The sequence below is a fragment of the Thermobia domestica genome, chromosome 5 (assembly GCF_964235325.1).
Source record: "Thermobia domestica chromosome 5, izTheDome1.hap1.1, whole genome shotgun sequence".
Taxonomy (NCBI): domain Eukaryota; kingdom Metazoa; phylum Arthropoda; class Insecta; order Zygentoma; family Lepismatidae; genus Thermobia; species Thermobia domestica.
Window position 1 is genome coordinate 96,133,383 of NC_137458.1, and position 24,717 is coordinate 96,158,099.

A 24,717-nucleotide genomic window follows, 5' to 3' on the forward strand; every position below is an offset into this window, starting at 1 on the left:
GATAGACCTCATGATGACCTTCTCAGAACTAGATATGCATTTAATTTCACCCTGTTTTATAAATTCTTCAGTTTTACCTATTTGATCTCAAGTGTGAAAAAGCATTTTGTTTCGAACTGCTTTTGGTTTGCTTTGTATACCAACAGAATGAATTTTCATGAAATTTTGTATTGATGGAAAATAATTTTAAAACGCATACACAAAGATCAATATACTTTTGCAATTGAATCGAACGAAGCGAAATTGAGGGTAATTCTGAGAAGGTCATAAAGAACTCTATCAGATCACATCAAGAAGTTTCATTCCGTTGTCCAACGAGGTCAAGATCGAATATACTCCTTGTTCTACTCATCAGATAGCATGTGAAGGAAATGGTAGTGGATATGCTTTACGAATGACCATTGTAAACCTGCCCCCCTCCCGCTCCAAACGATTTCTGCATATCAATGAAAAGTATTTTATGCACATTTTTTTTTTCAAATTTCTCATAACCTAGTACGGTAGAACTAGAATTCATGTGCTACAACCAAGTACTTTCCAAGTACTTACCAAGTACTTTCATATGACATATAGAAGTAATGTGTACCCGGTGTATTAAAACACCTGATCTGAGGAACTACTTGAACTGGGACCCAAGTTTATTCTATTAATTTCTCATAATACAAGATTGAACAAACGAAACAAATTACGGTACCATCCGGTACAAACAAAAGTCTTTCAAATGAACCTATTAAATCATTTCAACAACGTGGTGAGGATGCGTGAACCTGGCCCCCACTTTGTTTTCTTAACTTCTCGCACTATAGTGCAGTACAAACATAAATATTTGCGGTAAAAAAACCGGTACAAACGAAATATTTATTATTGATACGCGGAAGTCGTTTGCACCGGGAGATGAAGGGGCCAGATTCGCAAGGGTTTACGAATATCTGCTGTTAGTAAGGACATGTTTGGAAATGGACAATATACGAAATTTCTCATTTTTCAATGACACATTTCAGTTTAAACTCTGAAAAAACATAGTAGCTATCTCATTTCCACGTACGAAAATATATAAACGAATAAATAGTATGAATAAGGAGATTTGATTGATTGATTGATTGATTGATTGATTGGGGATAATAGTGGAGACGTAAGCAACGTGTCATTTGTCCCCATCACGGTAAACCCTACTGATCTAACGAATGAGAAATGTCTCCTCAACTGCAAAGAACAAAAAATAAGCATTATAAGAAAGCGAAAATAATTTGAAAATACACAGTGCATCAATTAAAAAGCAAGATTGATTTTTTTCTTCGAAGTTATTTCCATCATGGAAGTTTTCATAATTGTGACTCTTGCACGTAAACTTGGGAACGCGATATGAGTAAACAAAAATAATTTGAAAATACATTGATTAAGATACAAAACACATTTTTGCTGAGACGCTAATTTTCGCACGGAAGTTGTTCATATTGGTGAAGCATACATGTAACTTTCGGAACACCTGCAGAAATTTCAGTTCAATTGGTTGCCAGCATAGTACATGACGTGACTAAGTATTAACTGATATTTTAGGATGATTATACCTCCTCAGCGTTTCAACAATTCAACAGAGTGAAAATCAAGTTCTGAGTGCGCTTAATGGAAACTCCAATGAAAACATTTCAAATGTTGAATAATTTTTAGGGGAACAATTGCCTTTCAGGTTGATGTGTTTTAAAATGAGATAATACGTTCAGTGCTGACAGGAAGTCTGGAAAATAACGAGCGCTCAGGTTCAAGTAAGTTTGTCACAATAACTGAAATGATTGACAAAGATTGGGATATCATTTTGATTGCAAGTTTCAAGGTGATATCAGACTTTTTAGAAAGTGAATAAGGAGAGTGCTCGCCAGTTAAGAACGAAGGATTGAAAGAAACGGAATCTGTGTACAAGTTTTTCGCCTCATTCCATTATACAATAGCAGAAATCGCAGTGAGGTTTTGGCCCATAAATGTTTGTGTTACCACATCCCACGTAATGAGCAGACCTCTTCTGTGATTACTCTCTTTTTCCAAAATTAAAAATACCAACGTTGGATTGATTTTTGACAATCTTTCCGCCATCTAGAAAGCAGTGAAGAGGATCCTAAATATGCATACAGTCCTGGACTTCAGAAAGTCATTGCATGACTTACTGAGTCGTTGATTTGTTATTGGATATTTAATGGAGACGTCAGCAGCGAGTTACTGGGTCCTGTAAAGCTGAGTGTGAACAAAGTATGTTCCTACTTTGAACCAACCGCTGTAAGTTATTTCTCCTAGTTATTCATTTATTTTTTTTAAAACCCAAGCCTCGTTTCCTAATTGCTGCACTGTGTACATAGGGCCTACACGTAGTTTATACAAGTAAGTGCATAAAAATTGATATTTTTCCTAATTTTATTCTTCGACAATTCTTAAGTATATGGTGCACAGATTAAGAATAACTTGCAACATTTCCATTTGAATTTTAATCTTACATTGTCCTTTGAATATTCTCCTCTCCTATGCCATTCTTATTGATTACTTGTGGATAATTTGAGTGGTAAAAATACATGGATGAATGGGAGATTAATCTGCATTCCGCACGGGAAAGAGAACAGCTCAGAGTCCGGCGTCATCAATATTATGGTCATTGTTATTGTTAATATTTGGTTGAGGATTCGCATTAATATGCAAAGCATTGTTGTTATTATTGTTGTTTGCATTGTTGTTTCTCTGGGTCTCAATCGCTAACATCTTCTGCCGTTTTTCCTCCATCAGCCTCTCGCGGTGTTTGTGTATGTAGTCGTACACATTGGGTAAGCCCATGATCACACACGCAGATAAGGCCGAGCGGTAGATGTTCATATCTGTGGCTTCGTACCTGCAATGAAAGTATGAATTAAATCTACAGCTTATAATGTTGGCATTTGGCCACACTTAATTTGATGTAATCTTTACAAGGCAATGACAGGTTAAAGACCGAAACTTTCACAGTTTAGATCAGAGGTCCTCAATCGGTGTGACGCCACACATTGGTGTGTCACGCAATCCCATAGGCTGTGTCGCGAAATTGTAGAATTTAAAAATAATGAAGCATTCTTTTAAAATTAATTTTGAGACAGGCTGTACAAGTCAACGCATCTTGCGACAGCAATATTGCTTAGCAATACGTACTTCATAGGAACTTACAGTATTACACTACCGTAACGTATATTAGCATTAATAAACAAATAATCAAGTAAGTGTGTCATCAGTTTAAAAAGTTTGAGAACCACTGGTTTAGACTTCCAAACTACGCTCTGAATAACCATAGGCAGTTTTATAGATGACTTTGCCCATTGTCGTCATTTTCAGCTGTTGACAACTAATGAAGTGAAAACGGTAAGAGAGCAGGAGATGCTGTTTTCAGATGGAACGTCCCAAACGTCTAATTTTCTCCTTTCCCCTATTTTAAAAAGAAGTGAAAAATCTATCGAGATTTCACAACGTGAAATGTAATCCACTTGTTTTTATAACATTTTTGTTAATACTTGCAAAGTGGAAATGTGTAACATTATTCTCCATGTTAATCAATCAATACGGGAATGTAATGGTAGATCCGTTCCCACTACGTCCAAGATTTAACACAGTGTGAAAGAAAGCAGACTATTGATATTTTTGTTTTATATGAGTGACAACATAATGACAATAATTTGTATCTAGAATTCAAATACAGAACTCATAGAATATACGTGTCGAAAAGGCCAAATTGATGCTACAAATAAGAAATATTGTAGTTTATTCTTGGAAATCCTGTAATCTTCTCCCAATGACTCGCGCACTAAAGATATATAATAGGTAATCACTGTGTATATATAAAGACTATTACGTTAGCGCGTGTATATAGTATCTCATGTATGTCTACTATACAGGGTGGCCCAAAAGTGGGTATACACTCCTGCGTTGTTCAAGTATAACATTCTAGTCTATGGGTTTATTTGCTTCGGCTGTTCCGAGCTTAAGATATAAGTAAAAACGCATTAAGAACAAATAATAAAGAAACTAAGTCTGCCTGATAGATAATAATAAGAAATGATATAAAATGCAATGAGCTGATCCGTACGGTACTGTATACTTACTTTTGGGCAACCCTGTATAATATAGAACATTGTGAATATGTTAATATCGAGTATGCTGTGCATGTAACACGGTAATGTAATTGTATAATCTATTCTATAAAATCAAAGTTGGTAAAAGAGTCATAGAAACCTGGGGAAATGGCATTGTACTGTACACCTATTGTACGTCAATAAAAATATGATGAATTATATTCATAGGGATTACAAGTCGATTTAATTATTCGAATCAGATGTGTCCCTTAGGGATGGCAGAAGGACAATTACCACTCTGAGTTTGATATACAGGGTTATTATAAATGATGGACCCATTTTTAAAAATTCGTTATGAGTGAGATGGCTACCGTGGAGCACAAGGTTTTCTGCGTTCTTCAGTTCGCAAGAAGTGAGTCACAAATTGTAGTGCCCATGTGACTACTTCTTATGGGGTTATGTTAAGGAAGCTGTTTACGTCCCACTTCTACCAATAACTCTGGACGATCTGCGGAACCGTATCACAGCTGCCATGCACTCAGTAACAGTAGATACACTTGCTCGTGTGTGGAACGAGTTCAGTTACCGCATACATGTTTGCCGTGCAGCAGACGGTGGACACATTGAACATTTATAATGTATTGCCAAAAAAAAAAAAAAAAACTTTGAAACTTCCACTTTCCATTGGTATAAAGATTGTTCATTTTGGATTTGTACTTTAATAAATACACATCTTTAAAAATGGGTCCATCATTTATAATAACCCTGTACTATTCCTCGCTAGTCTAATGGCTAAGGTAGATCCTTCGTGGCTAAGCGGTTAGCGTACGCGCCTTTGGCGTGGGAGACGGGTTCGATTCCCGGTGGGAGCTCGTGTGGTTCGGATTCCACGTTAAACTGTAGGTTCACTTCTCATATAGCCTTCCTACTGGAAAAAAAAACGCTCAACTAAAATCAAATCAAATCAAAATCTAGTTGCTAAGGCGCGTACTTTTGGTGCACGAGGTTCCGGGTTTAATTCCCGGAGGAAGAGTTTTCGAATTTGATCTTTAACTATAGGTCCACGTCTCATTACTATAGTCCATGTGTTAACATTGAGGCTAAACATCAACAAACGAGAAATAATATTCTAATGTAAAACGTGAAATTACTTACATCGGTAAAGAGTCTTTCCCCTCCCTTTCCTTCTCAAAGCAAAACCTGAGCTTCTACAGACGTGGACAAATTATTAGCATTTTTTGAAATTCATATAAATTTGTGGATTTATTATATTTCTTAAATTTTGTTGAAGAGAGCTAGTCATTTGTGAGACACCACATGACAATGTTATCACTGAGGGACATTTATAAGTTGTATACAAATTTTTACATGCCAGATAAGTAATAATTGATCAAGTAATCTGACGCAACATGAAAACACATGGTTTTGAGACGAGGAATGTTTGAATGGAGGAAAAGCCCAGGGGACAAGTAAACTCGTCTTCGGAGATAAAATCGCTGATAATATTCAGCTAAAAGCCTTTCTTGATAGGAAAAAGTCTTGCTGGAACATAACTACAAGTTCATGGAATATTTTGTATACATGTATGGTGGTTCAAGTGCGATTTTGTGTGTTTGCTTGAAGAGGACTCTTGGAATTGTTGTGTACTGTGGTTTTGGAGCAATGGGTAAGAAAAAAGATATGTTGCCAAAGAAACGAGCGATAATTCTTACTCTGTTGAACTTGAAAAGCATGTCCAAGTTAGAGATTAGCAGAAACGTAGAGGTAGTGCATCGTATGTTACAAGATTTGTACAAAACTTAAGCAGAGGGAATGAACTGTCACCAAAACGTAAAGGTGCCTGCGGCCGAAAATCACTGCTATCAGCCTATGCAGACGGACTGCTGGTAAGGGAATCAAGAAAAATCATCAAGAAACTTCTATACAACTACAAGGAATGCTCACAAATGCTAGTGTCCATGTTTCATCGAGAATTGTTCGTCGCCGATTGTTTGAGAAAGGATTGAAACCTAGGCGTCCCAGCAAGAAACAAAAACTGACTTCGGCGATGGTGAAGATACGGTATCAGTGAGCCAGAGATCACAGGACTGGACTGTAGATGATTGGGGAAAGATAGGTTGATATTTTATTTGTCATTTGAGTGTAATAATACATCATTTAAGTGTAATTTGATAGATTGCAAATGTACAGGTTGTTTGTATTGTTGGTTAGTAAACGAACTTTAATGTGATTCATGTGAACTTCAGTAATTTTAAAGTCATTAAAACATGGTCATTTGTCCACACGTTGTATTCAGAGATGAGACCATAATTCCTGTAGAAGAGGAGAACCCCCAGTATGTGATGAAAACCAAAGGCGAAGCCTTTAGGGCAGATTGTGTAAGACAAAGTGTGAAATGTCCAACACGAGTGATGGTATGGAACTGCATTAGTGTGAAAGGAATGGAACGTTTCTATGTAGTAGAAGAAAACATAAACGCAGGGCAATATCAAAAAGTCATCACAGAACATCTTTTGCCATAGTTGAGTCAATGGTTTCCATCTGGGGACTCGAGTTTTATGTATGATGGTGCGCCGTGCCACCCTGCTAAGGCTGTTTCCAAGACGTTGGAACAGAAAGGTGTCAGAGTACTTCCGTATCCGGGAAACAACCCAAAAATAAACCCCCTAGAGTCTTTGTGGGGCTTCTTGAAGAAAAAAGTTACGGAGCAGCATCGAACTTCAAGAAACCAGCTGATAGAAGTGGTGAATAATGTGTGGCACGGTGATCCAGAAATGAAGAATATCTGCTGTACTTTAATAAACCAAGTGCCAAAACGAATCCAAGCACTATATCGAGTCCAGGGTTTCCATACAATGTACTAAAATACTGTAACAGTTCGTAGAATGTAATGAAATATTAATTATTCATATATTAAAACGTTTACATACGTATTCTTTCTTTAATTTGTAATTTTCTTCAATTTTCGCGTGAAAACCCTAAAATTGCTAATAATTTGTCCACGTCTGTAATACGAACATGTTATTTGAAAAAAATTACCATTTTATTTTGTAGGCTACTATTAGCTGGGAAGAAGTGTAAATTTGAGCAATTGGATAAAAATATATAAGATAAATAAAAACTTTGATGTTGAACGGGACGCTAATCTTCAAGTATATCAAATAGGCCCTAATTGAGTGAAAACCAATGTTTTAGGTCCTTTAGACATGAATCATATTTTAGATCTATATTGTATTAAATCTTCGATCATATAAATTTTGAACGTGCATAATGTTGATTTACAAGCATAATTTGGGATTGAATAGATAACATTTGATGCAACGTTATATTTTCATCCAACATTGATTCAAAGAAAACTAGTGAAAAACTCTCTCCGGTTGCATTAATATTTAGTGTCACTCTTGGATTAGACAATCATCGCCAGACCATTTTTTTTTTTTTTTTTTTTTTTGTAAATTTTCCCTACAGGGCCAAGTGAATATTTAGAGCAGTCTTAATCTAAGATTTTCATAGAAACTAAAACCACTAAACCAAAGTATTCACATCAGGCCAGAATTATTCCTGCAGCATGTTTCACTTAGGCCTAGACTAGAATCAAGTCATAATAAATATAGGCGCTTGTATCGTATTCGTGTGGAATAACAAAACTTTCCATGTCTATCAGAAGTTATACACGAAGCGTGGATGGAATACGGTACGCCATATCTATCATCTGTGATACACATAGTAATGGATGTGTTAAAATATCCACTCTCATCAAGTTCATCCGTACTTACATAAAATTATCCGAGTGGTGACTGTACCGTAGCAAAAATAAAGCTAATGAAAAACCGTTATTCGTGTGTTTACTAAACTTTCCATTTAATTTTAACTACATGGACTTAAGAATAGATAGCTTACGTACTTTCATACTTTAAGTATTTATCGTTCTTTACTCACATTTTTAACTTATTGAATAAATTATACTTGTGCCTAGGGAAACAAGATACTATATAGCCTATAAATATGTTCGACACATATCGAATGATAAGGTTCAGAATATCTTTAGCTCAGTCTGGCTACGAATCTGCAGGGTGATTGGATAATGGATATAATAGCAATCTAATAAACAATATTATAATTCTTACCATTCGTTGGTTCTTTCATCATAGCACTCGACGTGGTATATCGTAGTCACTCCGTTGAAACCTCCGATCGCAAATATCATGTCATCAATCACCTCAATGGCGAAATTACTTCTTGGGTTGTACATGTCCGGGATAGGTGTCCATGAATTCGTTGTTGGGTTAAACCTCTCTCCACTGCACATGCGAGAAATTCCATTGAATCCTCCTGTGAATAACACGCAATCAAATCATTTGATGAGTTGGCTTGGTAATCTTACAGCAAATGTGTATCTTTTCAACCGCTTTCAATAACAGAGTTGTTAACGGTAACGGATGAGCTTCGGGAAAAGAATAGAAATACATTTAGACATATCAGTTGCGTTCTGAAACCCGAAAATCGTAATTCAGCGTATTTACAAAAGAGAACCCAAAATATATTATAATATCACTCACCATCATTTGCAAACAATGATAGCTAATGATTATTTATAAACTAAAAATGATGTTGAACAACTGTGAAGCGATAACTCGAGGAAACAATCTACAGCGGTTTGGTTACAAAACATATTTCTGTCTGTACTTTCCCTTTCACTTAACTATCGGTTACGGTTCCAGAACAAGAACCAATTTTCTCAGAAAACTGATTTCGGTTTCGACTGCGGAAGATTACTCTCTGAAAATTCGTTTCGGTACTGAATGCGAAACCTTTGATTAAAAAATCTGCTTAACTTCTGCATTGTAGCATGCTCAGCTACATTGAGTTGGAGCTGCCTTTAATTTTTGGAACATCCTGTATATCCTATTGTTTTGAAGTGAATCGGAAATATGGACTAATATCAAGAATATACAAGAATATGAAAGAAAGAAAGAAAAAATGTATAACTTCTGATTGTATAAGTTATTCCTAATTTATGTTTTAAAAAAAAGAAAAAAGAAAAGTTAAAATCTTATGTAAAGAGGAGATGATCGAAGGTCATAGAAGCGAGTTTGTTTGTGACAATTTCAAGGTTAAAATTATGACGTTATGTCTGCTCGATTGCGCGTGGGCAGCTTCCTCGCTCGTGTGCGGAAGCCGTGAGCCAGTCAGTTGCTGCGTGGAATGTCCGTCTGGGAGTACCTGTTGGAATACATCTGATCGCTTTTGACGGAAGTATGTGATCGGTAGAATACGAAGAATTTAAAAGCAACCGTTTGGCTTTGCGTTCGTAATTTGATTCTGCGTTTGCTAGTATATCAAATCTTCAGCCAAGAGTCGTAACTAAATTAATTTGGAAGGGTTGAGGCTAGTAGAGGAGAACTTTGACAGACTATACCAGAGGTGGAATGGAGCAGTCTTGATTTGGTGAGTATAAACCTGAGTGTAGATATTAGAAACTTAATTCCTATAAACCCTTGGTTTATTAATTTAGCTAACAATTTTTCCTACTAAACCATGTAGCTAGATTTGTTGGATTATTAGATTACTAGACTTTAGATCTTGGTAAGAAAATTCTAATAACGTTGATTTCGGAAACTTTTTTTTTAAAAAAAGTAATATTTAGCGTCCCATTTTGTCATTTACTTTTCTATTTTTCCGAGACTTTCTATTAGAAGAAATAGTTCTTCGGCGTCGAGTTATTCTACTTGTTTGCTTCACGCGTTTATTAGTATTTAAATTTTCGTGATATTTAGATTTGCAGTTAAAGTCGTGGTCATTTGATTTAGTTTTTGCGACTTTCTATTCAGGTTGATTTCAGGCAACCTTTGAAAATGTTAAGAGGGATCAGATTGTTCGTATATTGAAAGTTAAAACAAAAAAGTAATTTATTGTATTAGACTACTATTTTTCAATCTATATAAACTTCTTGTTCAATTGAATTTAATCGTATTTAAAGCTTAATATTAGTTGAATCATTCTTAGAGTTCAAAGTTATTATTATTGTTGGTTTGTTAAATTTTTTTTAAGTATTTAAGTTTTTGTAATAAAGTTCAGATTGAATAGTTTCTTTTATTTCAAACTGTATCTTATAATTGGTATATTACGAATACTACTGAAACAAGTAAATTTTCGAGTCTTTTTAGGGAGATTGAAGCCTGCATATTTAGAGGTATTTTTCTTACGAAGTTTTTTCCAGCAACTAGAACCGTGTCATATGATAGTTTGATTAATATTAATCATATTAATCAGTATTTCTTTATATTGCTTTATACTAAGAAAAGTGTCAAACAATCAACGGTACAAGGTTAGTTACAAGTTCCACGCAGCAACTCACCTCTTGTTTGATGAGGCATCTCTCCTTGAAATTTGTAAGGCAAATATTTTTTAATTTTTTTTAATTGATTCTTAATTATAAGATTAACGACTGGTATATTAAAGTTATACATGCGAAAAGAGAAAAAATTCCAGAGAGCGAGGAAACAAAATTCGATTGAATTGTGTATTTTTAGAACCCTTGGGATAGTTTCTGTGGTATCTCGTAGTTTGATTAGATTTAGTTGTAGTTTGCTTTGGTAATATTATATGTTTAATATTTTTGCTAAATTTTGTATTTTGTTAGTTATTTTTTGTAATTTATATGGAATGAAAATGTCGGAGGAGTACGTGAGCATAAACATGTCCGAGGTAGATTCAAGTTTTGATTGGAATACAATTGATCAAACTGGATTTAACGATAGTATCTTTGATAGATCGACAATGAGTTTAATGCCACCGATTAGAGATTCATTGATAATTTTTAATCCAAGAGAAAATAGAGAAATGCTGAATAGCCCGAGTGAAAATGTAGAAGGAGACAGAAGTCAGCGTGATATATTTTGTAGGCCAAATAATTCCAGCTTAGAGAATCCTTTTAGTAGAGACATTAGTTGTTTAGCACAACCTCCTTCAACTGTTAATAGGTCATTGGAAAGAAATAGTTTTTATTCTGGAAGAAATTTGTTTTTGAGTGAGCCCGAATTTGGTCAAGCTCCCTCAGTTGAGTATGTTGATAGTAATGCCCCGTTAGGATGTGTTAGTAATTTAAATCCTTTGGGAAAAGTTTGTTCGAGCGTTAGTAATATTGCTAATAGACAGGTAGAATTTAACTTACCATCTGAGAGTTCTCAACCTGTGGGCCAGAGTAAGGGATTTGACAAATATCAACGTTTAGGGCAGTATTATAGAAGAGTTTCAGCAATAAAAAATTCTACGCCTGTTAATCTGTTTAGTAGAGGAAATCCTGTATTAATAAATAAAAGTAATCAACAGATGTGTGAGGGTAGTTCAAAAAGAAAAGAACATTTAGCGGATTTAAATCCTAAACCACTTCCAATGTTGTTTTCTGGCAATTATTGCGATCAATTTATTTTTCAAAAAATTGCTGAATTGTTAGATCAGAAATTTAAGAATTTTAGGAAAATTGATGGAAAAAATAGCTATATTATTTTTGATTTGTTGGTCAACTTAGAGCAAATCATTGAAAGTACTAGCTTCCCATTGAATGCTATTTATAGTACCTTGTTATCTAAAAGTGAAGGAGAGTTTCTAGAGGAAATTCAGCGAGCTATTTATTTGAATATTTCTTGGCCGCGTTTCAAGAATATAATTTTTGGAAAATTTATCACGAATTCAGTTAGGCATGCTTTGATGTCTGAAAGGCTATTTAGGAAGCAGAGGTTAACTGAAACTGTTGATCAATATATTAATGATATTTATTATACTGCTTTGATCTTGGATTGTTACGGTGATGAAGAACAATTGATGCGTATTATGCTTGATGGCATGAATCCCGCGGTGAGATTTAAAATGTTTGGTCTTTCTATTCCAAGAAATTTAGAAGAACTTAGAGGAATTTCTTTAGAATTTTCAAAAATCTTTCGAGATCAGGTTGAATATAATAAAAGAATTGGAAATAAGTCACCGAGTACTTCAATTGCTTTGGTAAATAAAAATGATAGAGAATATTGTTCTAAAGCATTGAATGTTAATAGAGGAAAAGTTGAATCATGTGATTTTGGTAAAAGTCAATCAAAAAATTTACGACGATCAATGAATTCTAATACGGGTTCGAAAATACAGTATACAGTTGTACAAATACAGTTGTACCTTCGCAATTAGACGGAACAGTAGCTACCTTTGTTAATGTTCGCGTTAATAATGAGTTAATTCGTGCTTGTTTAGATAGCGGGTCGTCTTATAATTTACTTACTTTATCGGTTGTTGAACGTTGTGGGGTCGTGCATTATCTTGAGGAAACCACTCCGATTGTAATTCGTGCACCTTTGGGATCATTTTATGAATTCAGTAAGGAGATTAAGCTCACTCTAAATTTTTCTGGTTGGTTCGAGCGAGTTAGTTTTCTTGTAGTTAATGATTTTCCGTGTGATTGCCTTCTGGGAACTCCATTTTTGAAAAGTACCTCTTCGAGTGTGGACTTTGTTCGTGGAAGATTGAATTTGCGTAATAATCGCAAATCAGTTATCCTGTATTTTAGAGACGATACATTATCCATTCGGAATTCGACTTCAGGATTTAAGTCAGTTGATCGTGTTGACCATCAAGGAGGAAGAGTAGATTGGAATGAACTTAAACCTAAGAAATCGATTTCGTTGTTTTTTCGAGATGATTCGTCACTAAGAAACGGACTTAGATCGGGGTACTCAGGTGGCCAATCAAGATCTTATGGGAATTTGGAAAGGAATCAGACAGTTCATCATGGCAGAAGATCATTGGATGTTGGGGTCCAATGTGATATAGAATTATCAACCATTGAGCGGCAACTATTGGAAATGCCTACTTCAGCACAACTTGAAGAAATTCATCGTGATTTTAGATTGAATCAACCCGAACAAAAAGAGACTTTAATTGGACACTCTGTGGATTCCAATTGTGTGAATTTATCTGAGTTAGCTCAGAATAATGGGTTTTCACATGATTTGAGAAATAGACAACGTAGACCCGATTATCTACAGTTTTTGGAAAAAGGATCTGATGGAGATGCGAATCTGAGATCGTTTCCTTCCACATCTTTTCATCAAGGAGATACGGATAAAAGGTTTGGATCTGCACTCATCAATGGAAAGGGAGATACAATAGAGGTTGATGTGAAGAAGAAAAAGAAGAGAAGGAAAAAAATGAAACATCGTGAAGTGGTGATTGACAATTCTAGCTATTCTGAACTTGAACAGAAATCAGTGGAACGATGTGTGGGAGGAAAGGAAGACTGTGTTGCAGCGGTTCATATGAACTTTTGTGATAGTGATTCAGTAGCTTCAGATATGGATTTAGAGCAATCTAAAAAATTCTATGAATTAGTTAAAAAAATAAAAAACAATTAATAGATCCTGAAGATAAATTGCAAACGGAGTCGTTTTCAAAAGACAATTCTAAGGATATATTGAGAGACTCAGGTTCGGATTTTCAAAATAAAGATAAAGATATTTTAGAATTCATTGATGGTCTTCGTAATGAAGTTTCAGATGTTATAACGGAAAAAATAGGATGTTGTCAAGGCTTTGAAGCTAAACTTTATTTAAAAGAACAAAAACCATTTAAGGAGCATCCATTTCCGATTTCTAAAAACAAAGAAAAAATTTTTTATGATTGTATCGATGACCTTGTGTCTCAGGGTATTTTGACAGAGGTAGATCATTCGGATTATGGAAGTAGTTGCTTCTTAGTACGAAATAAGAATGGAACTCATCGTATTGTAGGTAACTTCTGTAAGGCGAATTCCTTGATTAAGGATGACGTTTATCCTGCGCCTAATTTAGAAGAGTGTTTGACGAGTTTAGCGGGAAAGAAATTCTTTACGAGCCTGGATCTTACCAAAGCATATTTCCAGTTGCAACTGGAAAAGGGATCACGCGAAATAACTACGATTGTTACCCCACGTGGTAGTTTTCAATATACGAGGGTACCAGTCGGTATAAAGACTGGAAGTTGTATTTTAGCGAGGGTAATTGATAAAATTCTTGGTGACTTGAAGGATCTAGGCGTAAAAACTTATTTTGATGACATTTTAATATGTACATCTGATGTAGAATCACATAAAAAAGTTTTGAAAATGGTCCTCGAAAGATTGAGAAAATATGGAATTACTGTTTCCCCCGATAAGAGTGCTTTCTTTTATAAAAAGATAAAATATTTAGGATTTGTAACTGATGGTGATACTATCGAAATTGTTCCATCAAGGGTCGAAGCTATTAAGAAAATCCCTCCACCTAGAAATAGGCGCGGAGTACAAAAAATTTGTGGACTGTTTTCGTATTATTCTCGATTTTGTAGTGGTCTTCAGGAGTTGATGGGTCCATTAAGCGAGTTAAAATCAACAAAAAGAAAATTCGAATGGACCACCGAACATCAAAAAACTTTAAATAAATTAAAGCAAGAATTATTAGATAATGTTATATTAAGGACTCCTGATTTGTCCAAAAAGTTTTTCATCCATGTTGACGGGGGAGGAAAAGCGATTGGAGCTTGTTTAAGTAAAATGGATGAGAATAGTAATCTTATTCCTGTATCGTACTTTAGTAAAAAATTGACGGAAGCTGACCGACACAGGAGCATATATGAGATCGAGTTTATCAGTCTCGTTAAAGCAATTTATAGGTTCCGCCATTATTTGATTAATGAGTTTGTAGTCTTTACTGACAATAAGGCGTTATCCTGGATTTTGGGTAATTCTAAGAGATTATTAAAATATGGTCCTTTAGTCGAGACTTTGTGTCATTTCTCATTTACTATCCAACATGTTAGGTCCCAAAATAACGTAGTTGCAGATTTCCTGACACGGATGTATGATCCATTTGAATTTGTGCAAGTGGACGGACCTGTGGGTATGGCTATAATGAAAAAGAATTTTAAAATGGCAAATTCTTGGCAATTGCTTATGGTGAAAGAGCCCTTATCGGAGTTACAAAAAGAAGATCCTGAGTTGAGAAATATTATAGAAAGGTTGGAATATGGTGAGAACATTCGAAATTATGTTTTAAATAATGGCATATTAATGAAAAAGAGTAAAGCCTTAAACCTTCTTTTTAAAATAGTAACTCCGAAGAATTTGCATAAATTAGTGATTGAGTTTTTTCACGATCACGAATTGACAGGTGGTCATACCGGGACTTTTCGTACTTTAAAGAAAATAATGCGACGCTACACGTGGGACTCAGTAGTAAATGACGTTAAGGACTATGTCAGAACTTGTAAAACCTGTCAACTAATTAAAGAAAATAATAAAAAGAAAATGGGTCCATTAATTTCGAAATTTTCAACAAGCGTTGGACAGAATGTAATGGTCGATATTATAGGGCCTTTGCCGACCTCTAATTCCTTTAAGTTTATATTAATTGGGGTGGATAATGCTTCGAGATTTGTTTTTCTCGAAAAATTAAGAACTTTGAATTCTACTGTTATCTGTAATAGGTTAATCGATGTTTTTAGTAGGCTGGGAATTCCGGAATCCTTGACTACTGATAATGCATCAGTCTTTGTGTCTGCCCAATTTGGATCTTTTTTATTTGGACTAAGAATAGAACATATTAGAATCAGTCCATACCATGCTGAGCCTAATTTAGCTGAAAGATTCATAAAAATTTTGAAATCGTCGTTAAGAGCTTATTGTGCGGAAAAACAGCAACAGTGGTCTAATTTTATATCTGTGTTACAGTATACATTGAATATATGCGAACATTCAGGACTCAAATCGATTCCATACGAATTATATTTTGGACGTCCCTTGAACACCCCATTAGAATTGAAATGGATTGTGACCAAGAATTGTTCACGCATAAGATAGCTGATTTATGGCACAATGCTCTTGAGAATATGGAAAAGGCATGGTTAAAGAGGAAATCTTTATTATCTAAAATTAGAGGTCCAGATGTGGTTTCTGTTAACGACCAAGTATTAATAAAATCCCATGTTAAGTCCTCTCTTGCCGATAAGGTAACAAAATCTTTGAGTTTTAAGTGGGATGGACCTTTTATTATTCGGAGGTTTTTGACTCCTAATACCCTATTGATATCTGAGGCTGATGATTCTCGAGACTCATATAAGCGAGTTCATGTGTCGGATGTTAAGAAGTTTTTCCCTAGAAGAAATGTTTAATTGCGGTTTCGAAAAATTCAATCAGAAGGTTGTTTCTCGTCGCTTTCTGGAAAATGAATGACAGTAAGGGTAAGAATAAATGTAAAAGGAGTAAGATGTCTTAGTCAAATAAATTATTTTAATTTGTTGTGATTTGATATAATTTGTATGTTTGGTATAAAAAAATTTTAATGTGTGGAATTTAAATTTTAATTTGTAAAATAGATCATAATCTAAATGTTTTGAAATTTTTAATGAGATTAAAAATTAAATTTTTGGAAAGATTTTCAATATTTGAGATTATAATGAAAGAATTTAAATTTTCAAGTTAAATTTGAGAATGGTATATATTTAAAGTTATATTGAATCGTGATTTGTGAAGTGTTTAAATGTAATTATATGAGAATGTTTCATTTTTATTAATGCCTGTTTTTGTTATACATTTTTTATGAGTTTTTCCAGCTGAGATATTAATGTGGAGGATTCCTGGTGGTCATACAATAAAATATCCTTCTCGGATTTTTTTTTCTTCGGAGGGGGAGAAATGTAGCATGCTCAGCTACATTGAGTTGGAGCTGCCTTTAATTTTTGGAACATCCTGTATATCCTGGTGTTTTGAAGTGAATCGGAAATATGGACTAATATCAAGAATATACAAGAATATGAAAGAAAGAAAGAAAAAATGTATAACTTCTGATTGTATAAGTTATTCCTAATTTGTTTTAAAAAAAGAAAAAAAGAAAAGTTAAAATCTTATGTAAAGAGGAGATGATCGAAGGTCATAGAAGCGAGTTTGTTTGTGACAATTTCAAGGTTAAAATTATGACGCTATGTCTGCTCGATTGCGCGTGGGCAGCTTCCTCGCTCGTGTGCGGAAGCCGTGAGCCAGTCAGTTGCTGCGTGGAATGTCCGTCTGGGAGTACCTGTTGGAATACATCTGATCGCTTTTGACGGAAGTATGTGATCGGTAGAATACGAAGAATTTAAAAGCAACCGTTTGGCTTTGCGTTCGTAATTTGATTCTGCGTTTGCTAGTATATCGGATTTTCAGCCAAGAGTCGTAACTAAATTAATTTGGAAGGGTTGAGGCTAGTAGAGGAGAACTTTGACAGACTATACCAGAGGTGGAATGGAGCAGTCTTGAATTGGTGAGTATAAACCTGAGTGTAGATATTAGAAACTTAATTCCTATAAACCCTTGGTTTATTAATTTAGTTAACATTTTTTCCTACTAAACCATGTAGCTAGATTTGTTAGATTATTAGATTACTAGACTTTAGATCTTGGTAAGAAAATTCTAATAACGTTGATTTCGGAAACTTTTTTTTTTAAAAAAGTAATATTTAGCGTCCCATTTTGTCATTTACTTTTCTATTTTTCCGAGACTTTCTATTAGAAGAAATAGTTCTTCGGCGTCGAGTTATTCTACTTGTTTGCTTCACGCGTTTATTAGTATTTAAATTTTCGTGATATTTAGATTTGCAGTTAAAGTCGTGGTCATTTGATTTAGTTTTTGCGACTTTCTATTCAGGTTGATTTCAGGCAACCTTTGAAAATGTTAAGAGGGATCAGATTGCTCGTATATTGAAAGTTAAAACAAAAAAGTAATTTATTGTATTTGACTACTATTTTTCAATCTATATAAACTTCTTGTTCAATTGAATTTAATCGTATTTAAAGCTTAATATTAGTTGAATCATTCTTAGAGTTCAAAGTTATTATTATTGTTGGTTTGTTAAATCTTTTTTTAAAGTATTTAAGTTTTTGTAATAAAGTTCAGATTGAATAGTTTCTTTTATTTCAAACTGTATCTTATAATTGGTATATTACGAATACTACTGAAACAAGTAAATTTTCGAGTCCTTTTAGGGAGATTGAAGCCTACATATTTAGAGGTATTTTTCTTACGAAGTTTTTTCCAGCAACTAGAACCGTGTCATATGATAGTTTGATTAATATTAATCATATTAATCAGTATTTCTTTATATTGCTTTATACTAAGAAAAGTGTCAAACAATCAACGGCACAAGGTTAGTTACAGCATCCGGAATCATTTTTATTAGGTAAAATCGGTTCTGATTCCGATTGCGGAACTCAAACCCAGTAGAATTTAATGACACCTATTGCTTTCGTTACCATTAACAACCCTATCATAATGATTCTAAATTTGATCTCTAAGAGTTTCGAAGATTATTCTTCTAATTTTCTGATGATGAATTGCAGGCGAATAGAGACGCAATAGTGTCGTCGGTAAGGTGTCTATCTACCAAATGGACGATCTGGGTTCGATTTTCGGTATGATTCAGAATTTCTTCTCTCAGTACTACAGTACATATCTTTGTTAAATGGGAATTTTTTACGGATACCTGGGAGTAAAAGCGATCCAAGCATGGTGTTGACCACATCCTCTTCTGTATTAGGCGTGGTCAACAAAGTATACAACCTTATCTTCACACTGCCCGTGGCCCATATTTGCCTGTACTATAGGCGGAAGATGCTTGTCTTTCTGTTTTAAAGCCCTGCTATTCTGGTGGCTTGAGCGTGTGTCTTTGGTACGCGTGGTCCCGGGTTCAATTTCCGGTGGGGAGCACAAAAGTTTAATTTCACAATCATCCACATTCATTAATCATCCGTTTTCTTTAGCCTAAAAGACATATCAATGGGACATTAAACTTAAGAGATCTTTTAAATTGATTATTGGTTTATTCTTGCTTATTATAATAGCGGAAGGAGGACTTCTAAGATATTAGTAATACATATGTCACTCCACACGATAACGCTTGAATTAAACCAAATTTTCGAATTCTGTTTTTTTTTTTTTGCAATTATTTCGGCCGACTTAATTAATGGAGTGAATTCGCTAGCATGTCCACGGGTAACGGTGATCTTAACGGTAGCTATTCACATCTCATTCTCTACTATAAAAACAAAGGTATTAGAAGTTATACACCAGGCCGCTAGATGGCAACAAACATTCTTCAGAGGTCGACATCTAGTGGACTAAATTTTAATTTCTAGTGCGTGAACCTTTTTACTGTCTCTTAGAGTTTGAGTTTATTAAAGTTCCTCATTTAAGAAATCCGTTTTTACTTTCCTAAGTTTTTCGGCAGACAAATGATGATAATACCTTTAAATATTAGGTTGGTGCTATTGAAATGTCCGGTAAGCATCGGTCGCTGTCAAAGACCAAAAAAATTAGAATACCTGTTTAACCATAGTGCTTTTCGGCTGAAGCCAAATATTTTTTTACATCGCTCAAGCAACAATTGGACTCTATGGTGAATGAAGTGTGGGGTCCACAAGGTGGATAACTTCTTAACCGCACGTTGCACCGAACGAACATCAGGGAAGTTTCTTTCCTGACGCCAAGTACTCGGAATGCCACAAAAGGTGGTAATTTTCTGTGGGAAAGATTACTACAATACGGTGGGTGAGAAAACCTTTTATACTGCAACTCATGGAGAGTGACTATCGTGTTTTCTGTGATATAGTGGTGCCAACCAAAATCATTATAAAATTCCATCTCAAGAGGCAAAATCCAATTTTGTTTCACAAACTTATACAATATTCAACATTCTTGTAATAAAATTGTGGTTAAAACCAACTCAGTATTTAAAAAAAATAAAACATTAATTTAGCTTGAGAAACCGTTACATACTACTGGGTTTTCAGAAACTGGTTATACTTGATTATGCACAACATTTCTATGGTTTCGAATGTTAGTTTTTGTCGCTTGGAGCTCAGGAGATCTTTGTATGTGGAGAAATCAGTGGTGCATATCTTTTTAGCACATGGACAGGAAGTCCAGTTGACGTTGCAAAGGTTTCTACGTCCGGATAGGTTCGCAAATTCAGTTCATATTTGTCCCTAGGAAATCCATCAAGACTGCGTCTAAATTTATGGAATATTATGTATAAATCAGATTGGAAATAAAACATATTGTCCTGTCCATTAAAAAAAGAGGTAGAAAAAAGGGATAATAAAGGTGCTGAAGGCTAAAAGAAGTAAGAAAAAGGGGGGAATTTTATTAATCAACCAAAAAAAGGTTAGCAACAAGCGACAAAATACCCCCTTTTTTTACTTCTTTTAGCCTTCAGCTATAAGTTATAACACCAAAGGTGCAACAAAGTGCGTTCATTTCAGTTCGTTTTATGTCCGGAAATACATATTTTGAACTTTGGTGTTATAACAACTACATTTTTAGAAAAGGTACTGCACCTTAAAATCCGTTCTCTAGTGATTACATTTCCTTTGCTTTTGTAGTACATACTTGCGTATTAGTACAAACAAATAATAAAATGTCTTTTTCCATGTGTCAGTTAAGTACAAATCGAAAATGCTTCACTTATAAAAGAATTTCTCAATATTACATTTGGATAATTACATACATGGAAACGAAAAGAAATTGAATTGAAAAGGAAACAAAATTTTCTATTATGGTAATTATAAATGAATGAATGAGACTTTTTTGTTTTTTCTAATACCATAATTTGAATCAGTGACACTACAGACGTTTCAGTTAGCATTAAAGATCTTACCTTTATTTTCTTAACACTACACTTGAATAATTACACACACACACACACAAATAAAAAATAGTTGCATTAAAAAGGAGATCGGAAAAATCGAATTCTTGGGTATCTAGTGGAATATGTGATGTATAGTACGATTATCGCAATTACAAAAGGCTTCTAATCATAAAATATATATTATAAGAAAGAAAACTGGCAACAGGAAACGAGAATTAAAGAAAAATTCTTATACTTAATTAAAAAAAAACATTCTTATTTTTTAAAATCCAATTAATCCGCCTAGATTCTGGCAATTTTTTAAAAGGAAATTTTTGACTTTCAGTTAAGTAGCTATTCATCAGAATATCACGGTTGATATATCGTTCTCTTCAAAGCAAAGCAAGATTTCAAATGGTATCATACGCATATGTGTATTATGTACGAGATAAGGGAAATTTGGATAAAATAGGGAAATTCTCTTCCAAAAATAGGCCTATCCCTTTTTTGAAATTTGATGTTCCATTGGAGCGGCCTCCTACAGCAATCCTAACATAGTCTACCTTGAAAAATACTACTCTACACAGTGTATGTGCCGTGTTTACTATATCTAGAATAGTTACGAGGAAAAGTATTCCTCAATCCTGCTTGACAATTGATACCAAATATCATATACAAGGTTGTACAAAAGAGTGCAAGCACCCAAATAAAAGGCAGGATTTTAAAAAAGAATTGCACAAGTAACATTGTAGGTTAGTAGTAGAGCTGGGGAAAAACTTTTGGACATCTTGATGTTGATGAGTGCTATCTTGAAATTCGCTATTTTAAATTCACTTTCATTTTCTTAATTGAAAACCATATGTTGTGATACCTTCTTCTCATCTGAAATTTTCACAGGAATTTAATTCTGTGTTTGGTTTTGCTTTATCACTTACCATAACGAGATTATGCTGTTTTTTCTTCTTGGTATTGTTTCAAGTGGCTAGCATTTAGCAAGAGACTGGATCGAAGCACTCGTCGTTTGTTACAGGAAAGTGGTGTTATTCGCACATTCATCATGCATGTTTTGTTCCTGCATAAGTGGTACCCCTACAAGTTACAAGTGCTTCATCACCTGTTAGAGGATGCTCCTAATCGGCGTTTAGAATTCTCGGAATAGGGAACAGAGCTAATGAGCCAAAATACTCGTTTCGCCTACGAAGTCACTCACACATGAGGCCAATTTTTACGTTTCTGATAAGGCGAACAAACAGAATGTTCATTATTGGTCGAATACCTATCCCCATTGGTGCGAAGCACCTGTTGGCATTCCTGGAAAAGTGATTGTTTGGTGTGGTGTGTCAGGGACCGTGTTGTGGGTCCTTTGTTTATCAATAGTGCTTGAACAGCAATAGAGTATGGTCTTAAGTTATTGGAAGAAGATATCTTGCCATCTCTCTTATCTGAAGATGGGGCATTCCTTGTCTTCTACCAACACGTTGGTGCTCTTCGGCATTATGGAAATTGTGTTCGTGAATATTAGATGTGCAGTTCCAAAATTGAGGAACAGTAGACGTGGTACTGTGGAATGACTACCACGTTCCATGATCTCATTACCCTAGATTTTTATCTTTTTGACCATCTCAAGTCCATTGTGTATTCAGTAAAAATTCGGGATATTGACCACCTAAAGGAACGCATAACAAATGCATGTGCAAGCATACCTGACAGCACTTTGAGCAGGGTTTCAAACGGGAAAGTTCCTTCCTTAACATGTAAATCTACACATGTGCTATCTACTTTCGTTCTATATTTTGGTTACCTATGACGTACACACAGCCGTGATAAGCGATGCAGGATACACCACTCCTTCGCGATCTCATGGCAGTAATCAGAGTCCATTGGTTAGTTTCTGGATCGTACACCTCAGCTGTGTTCATGCATTCTTGTCCATTAAACCCTCCTGTGATGTAAATTTTATCTGCAAAATAAAATAGATTTTAATAGTTTCACAACTAGAGCACGGATTTGAGTTTGTTAACATACAAAAAACACTAAAAGTAATTTTTAACGTACTTCATAATTTACCTTAAATTAATTAAAAAATGTTGTAATTGTCGTATTTTATTAAAAATATATTCATCAGTCCATAAAAATTGCCCAATTTTATAGCAAGTAGTTAATTTTTCTATTTCTTTTCTAATTTAATACAGTAAATTGCTAATACAGAATCAGTTCAAATGATTTTGGAAGTAATTTCATAATTTATATCCTGCCCTCAGCTCTGATCTAGCGATTATCACACGCGCCTTTAGTACACGAGGTTATGGGAAAGCCTTGAAATTTGAACGCGAAAAAAATGAAATTTTTGTTTTATGTCCCACGATTATGCCGGCTAGCCTAGAAGAGACGGTGGTGATGAGAAATGAATGAAATAGTGGAATGAAGAAAGTGGGAGGAAACGGGAGAACCCCGAGGAAACCCATGTACACAGTGTTTGTCCACCACGAAGTTCACTTGGTGGGAGCAGGATTTGAACGCGGGACCCCATGCACCAGCGGTGAAGGCTCTACCACTGAGCCAACACGACTCCCAAAAAATTTGAACGCGGTTTGGATTCCACCTTAACTGCAAGTCTACGTCTCATATAGGCCTACGGTTAAATAATCCTAGCAAAAGTGATTGTTTGGTGTGGTGTGTGAGGGACCGTGTTGTGGGTCCTTTGTTTATCAATAGTGCTTGAACAGAAATCGAGTATCATCTTAAGTTATTGGAAGAAGACATCTTGCCATCTCTCTTATCTGAAGATGGGGCATTCCCTATCTTCTACCAACACGTTTGTGCTCTTCAGCATTATGGAAATTGTGTTCGTGAATATTTGGATGTGCAGTTCCAAAATTGAGGAACAGTAGACGTGGTACTGTGGAATTACCACCACGTAACGTTCTGCTGTGTGTGGAGAATTCGCGGGCTACAACCGAAGGACTTAAGAAATGATGGACAAAATAGCTGACACTGGGAAACAATACGGAGTGGAAATCAATGTCGAAAAGTCCAAAGTCATGAGAATATCCCGTGGAAACGCGCCTTTACGGGTTAAAGTAGAACAAAGGGAAGTTGAAGATGTAGATGACTTCAAATATCTGGGAAGTACTTTGACGAGAGACGCTTGCTACACAAAAAAGATCAGCTCAAGAATTATCGTAGCCAAAGAGGTATTCAACGAGGAAAGATCACTCTTAACTAGTAGACTTAATATTTGACTAAGGAAGAGGCTGGTCAAGTGTTATGGAGAGAGTATTGGACTTAACGTTCAGAGACTTCAACATTACCGAATTCAGAGAAGAAATACTTAGAGAGCTTCGAAATGTGGTGTTGGGGAAAAATGAAGAACATAAAATGGACGGAAAGAGTAATAACGCAAGTAAGACAGACATAAGACGTATAGCGTGGTCCGGAAGTGGGCATACCCCTAATTGGTGTTTTCTGACGGTTTTAGGTTTTACCCATATTTGTTTGGTATTGCTTAGCATTGCCTGGTAACATGCTTGGCTTTGTCTGGCAACATTGCTATCCATGTCCAGAATTGAGCACCAGCGCACTTCGCGATTCACGTGCGCAAATACCTGAATCGGACGTTTCCTGGCCGCTGGATTGGAAGATGTTGTGCATCTTCACCAGCTCCCTTTGCCTGGCCTCCAAGATTCCCGATCTGAAGACACCAGACAATGCTCTCTGGGGTTTCATAAAGTAACAAGCAAGAAACACAATATCACACAACGCAGGAATTACGAGCAGCTGTGGAACACGCCTTCACTCACGTGACTCCGAAGTATCTCCGCAAAACATCTGCGAGAATTTGGCGCAGAATTCAGCTGTGTTACGACATGGATGGTGATCGTACCGATGTTTATGACTCTTAAGATTCTTAAGACTTCAAGGTAACTGTGTACAGACATTCTATCATAACTAACACTATATTGTTGAAACTAAATGGGGAGTAC

The 24,717-nt window shown here is 35.2% G+C and overlaps 1 protein-coding gene across 1 annotated transcript in view; it reads right to left on the reverse strand.

Moving 5' to 3' along the window:
* Positions 1–2,377: 2,377 nt before the first annotated feature.
* Positions 2,378–24,717, reverse strand: part of klhl10 (kelch-like protein 10) — a 52,553-nt gene continuing 30,213 nt past the window's right edge. Inside the window, exons 7-9 of the mRNA XM_081758854.1 lie at positions 22,536–22,694; positions 8,204–8,408; positions 2,378–2,869 (exon numbers count right to left, since the gene is read on the reverse strand). Of these exons, the coding sequence (XP_081614980.1) occupies positions 2,608–2,869; positions 8,204–8,408; positions 22,536–22,694 (626 nt within the window). The 3' untranslated portion in view covers positions 2,378–2,607. The remainder of the gene's footprint in view (positions 2,870–8,203; positions 8,409–22,535; positions 22,695–24,717) is intronic.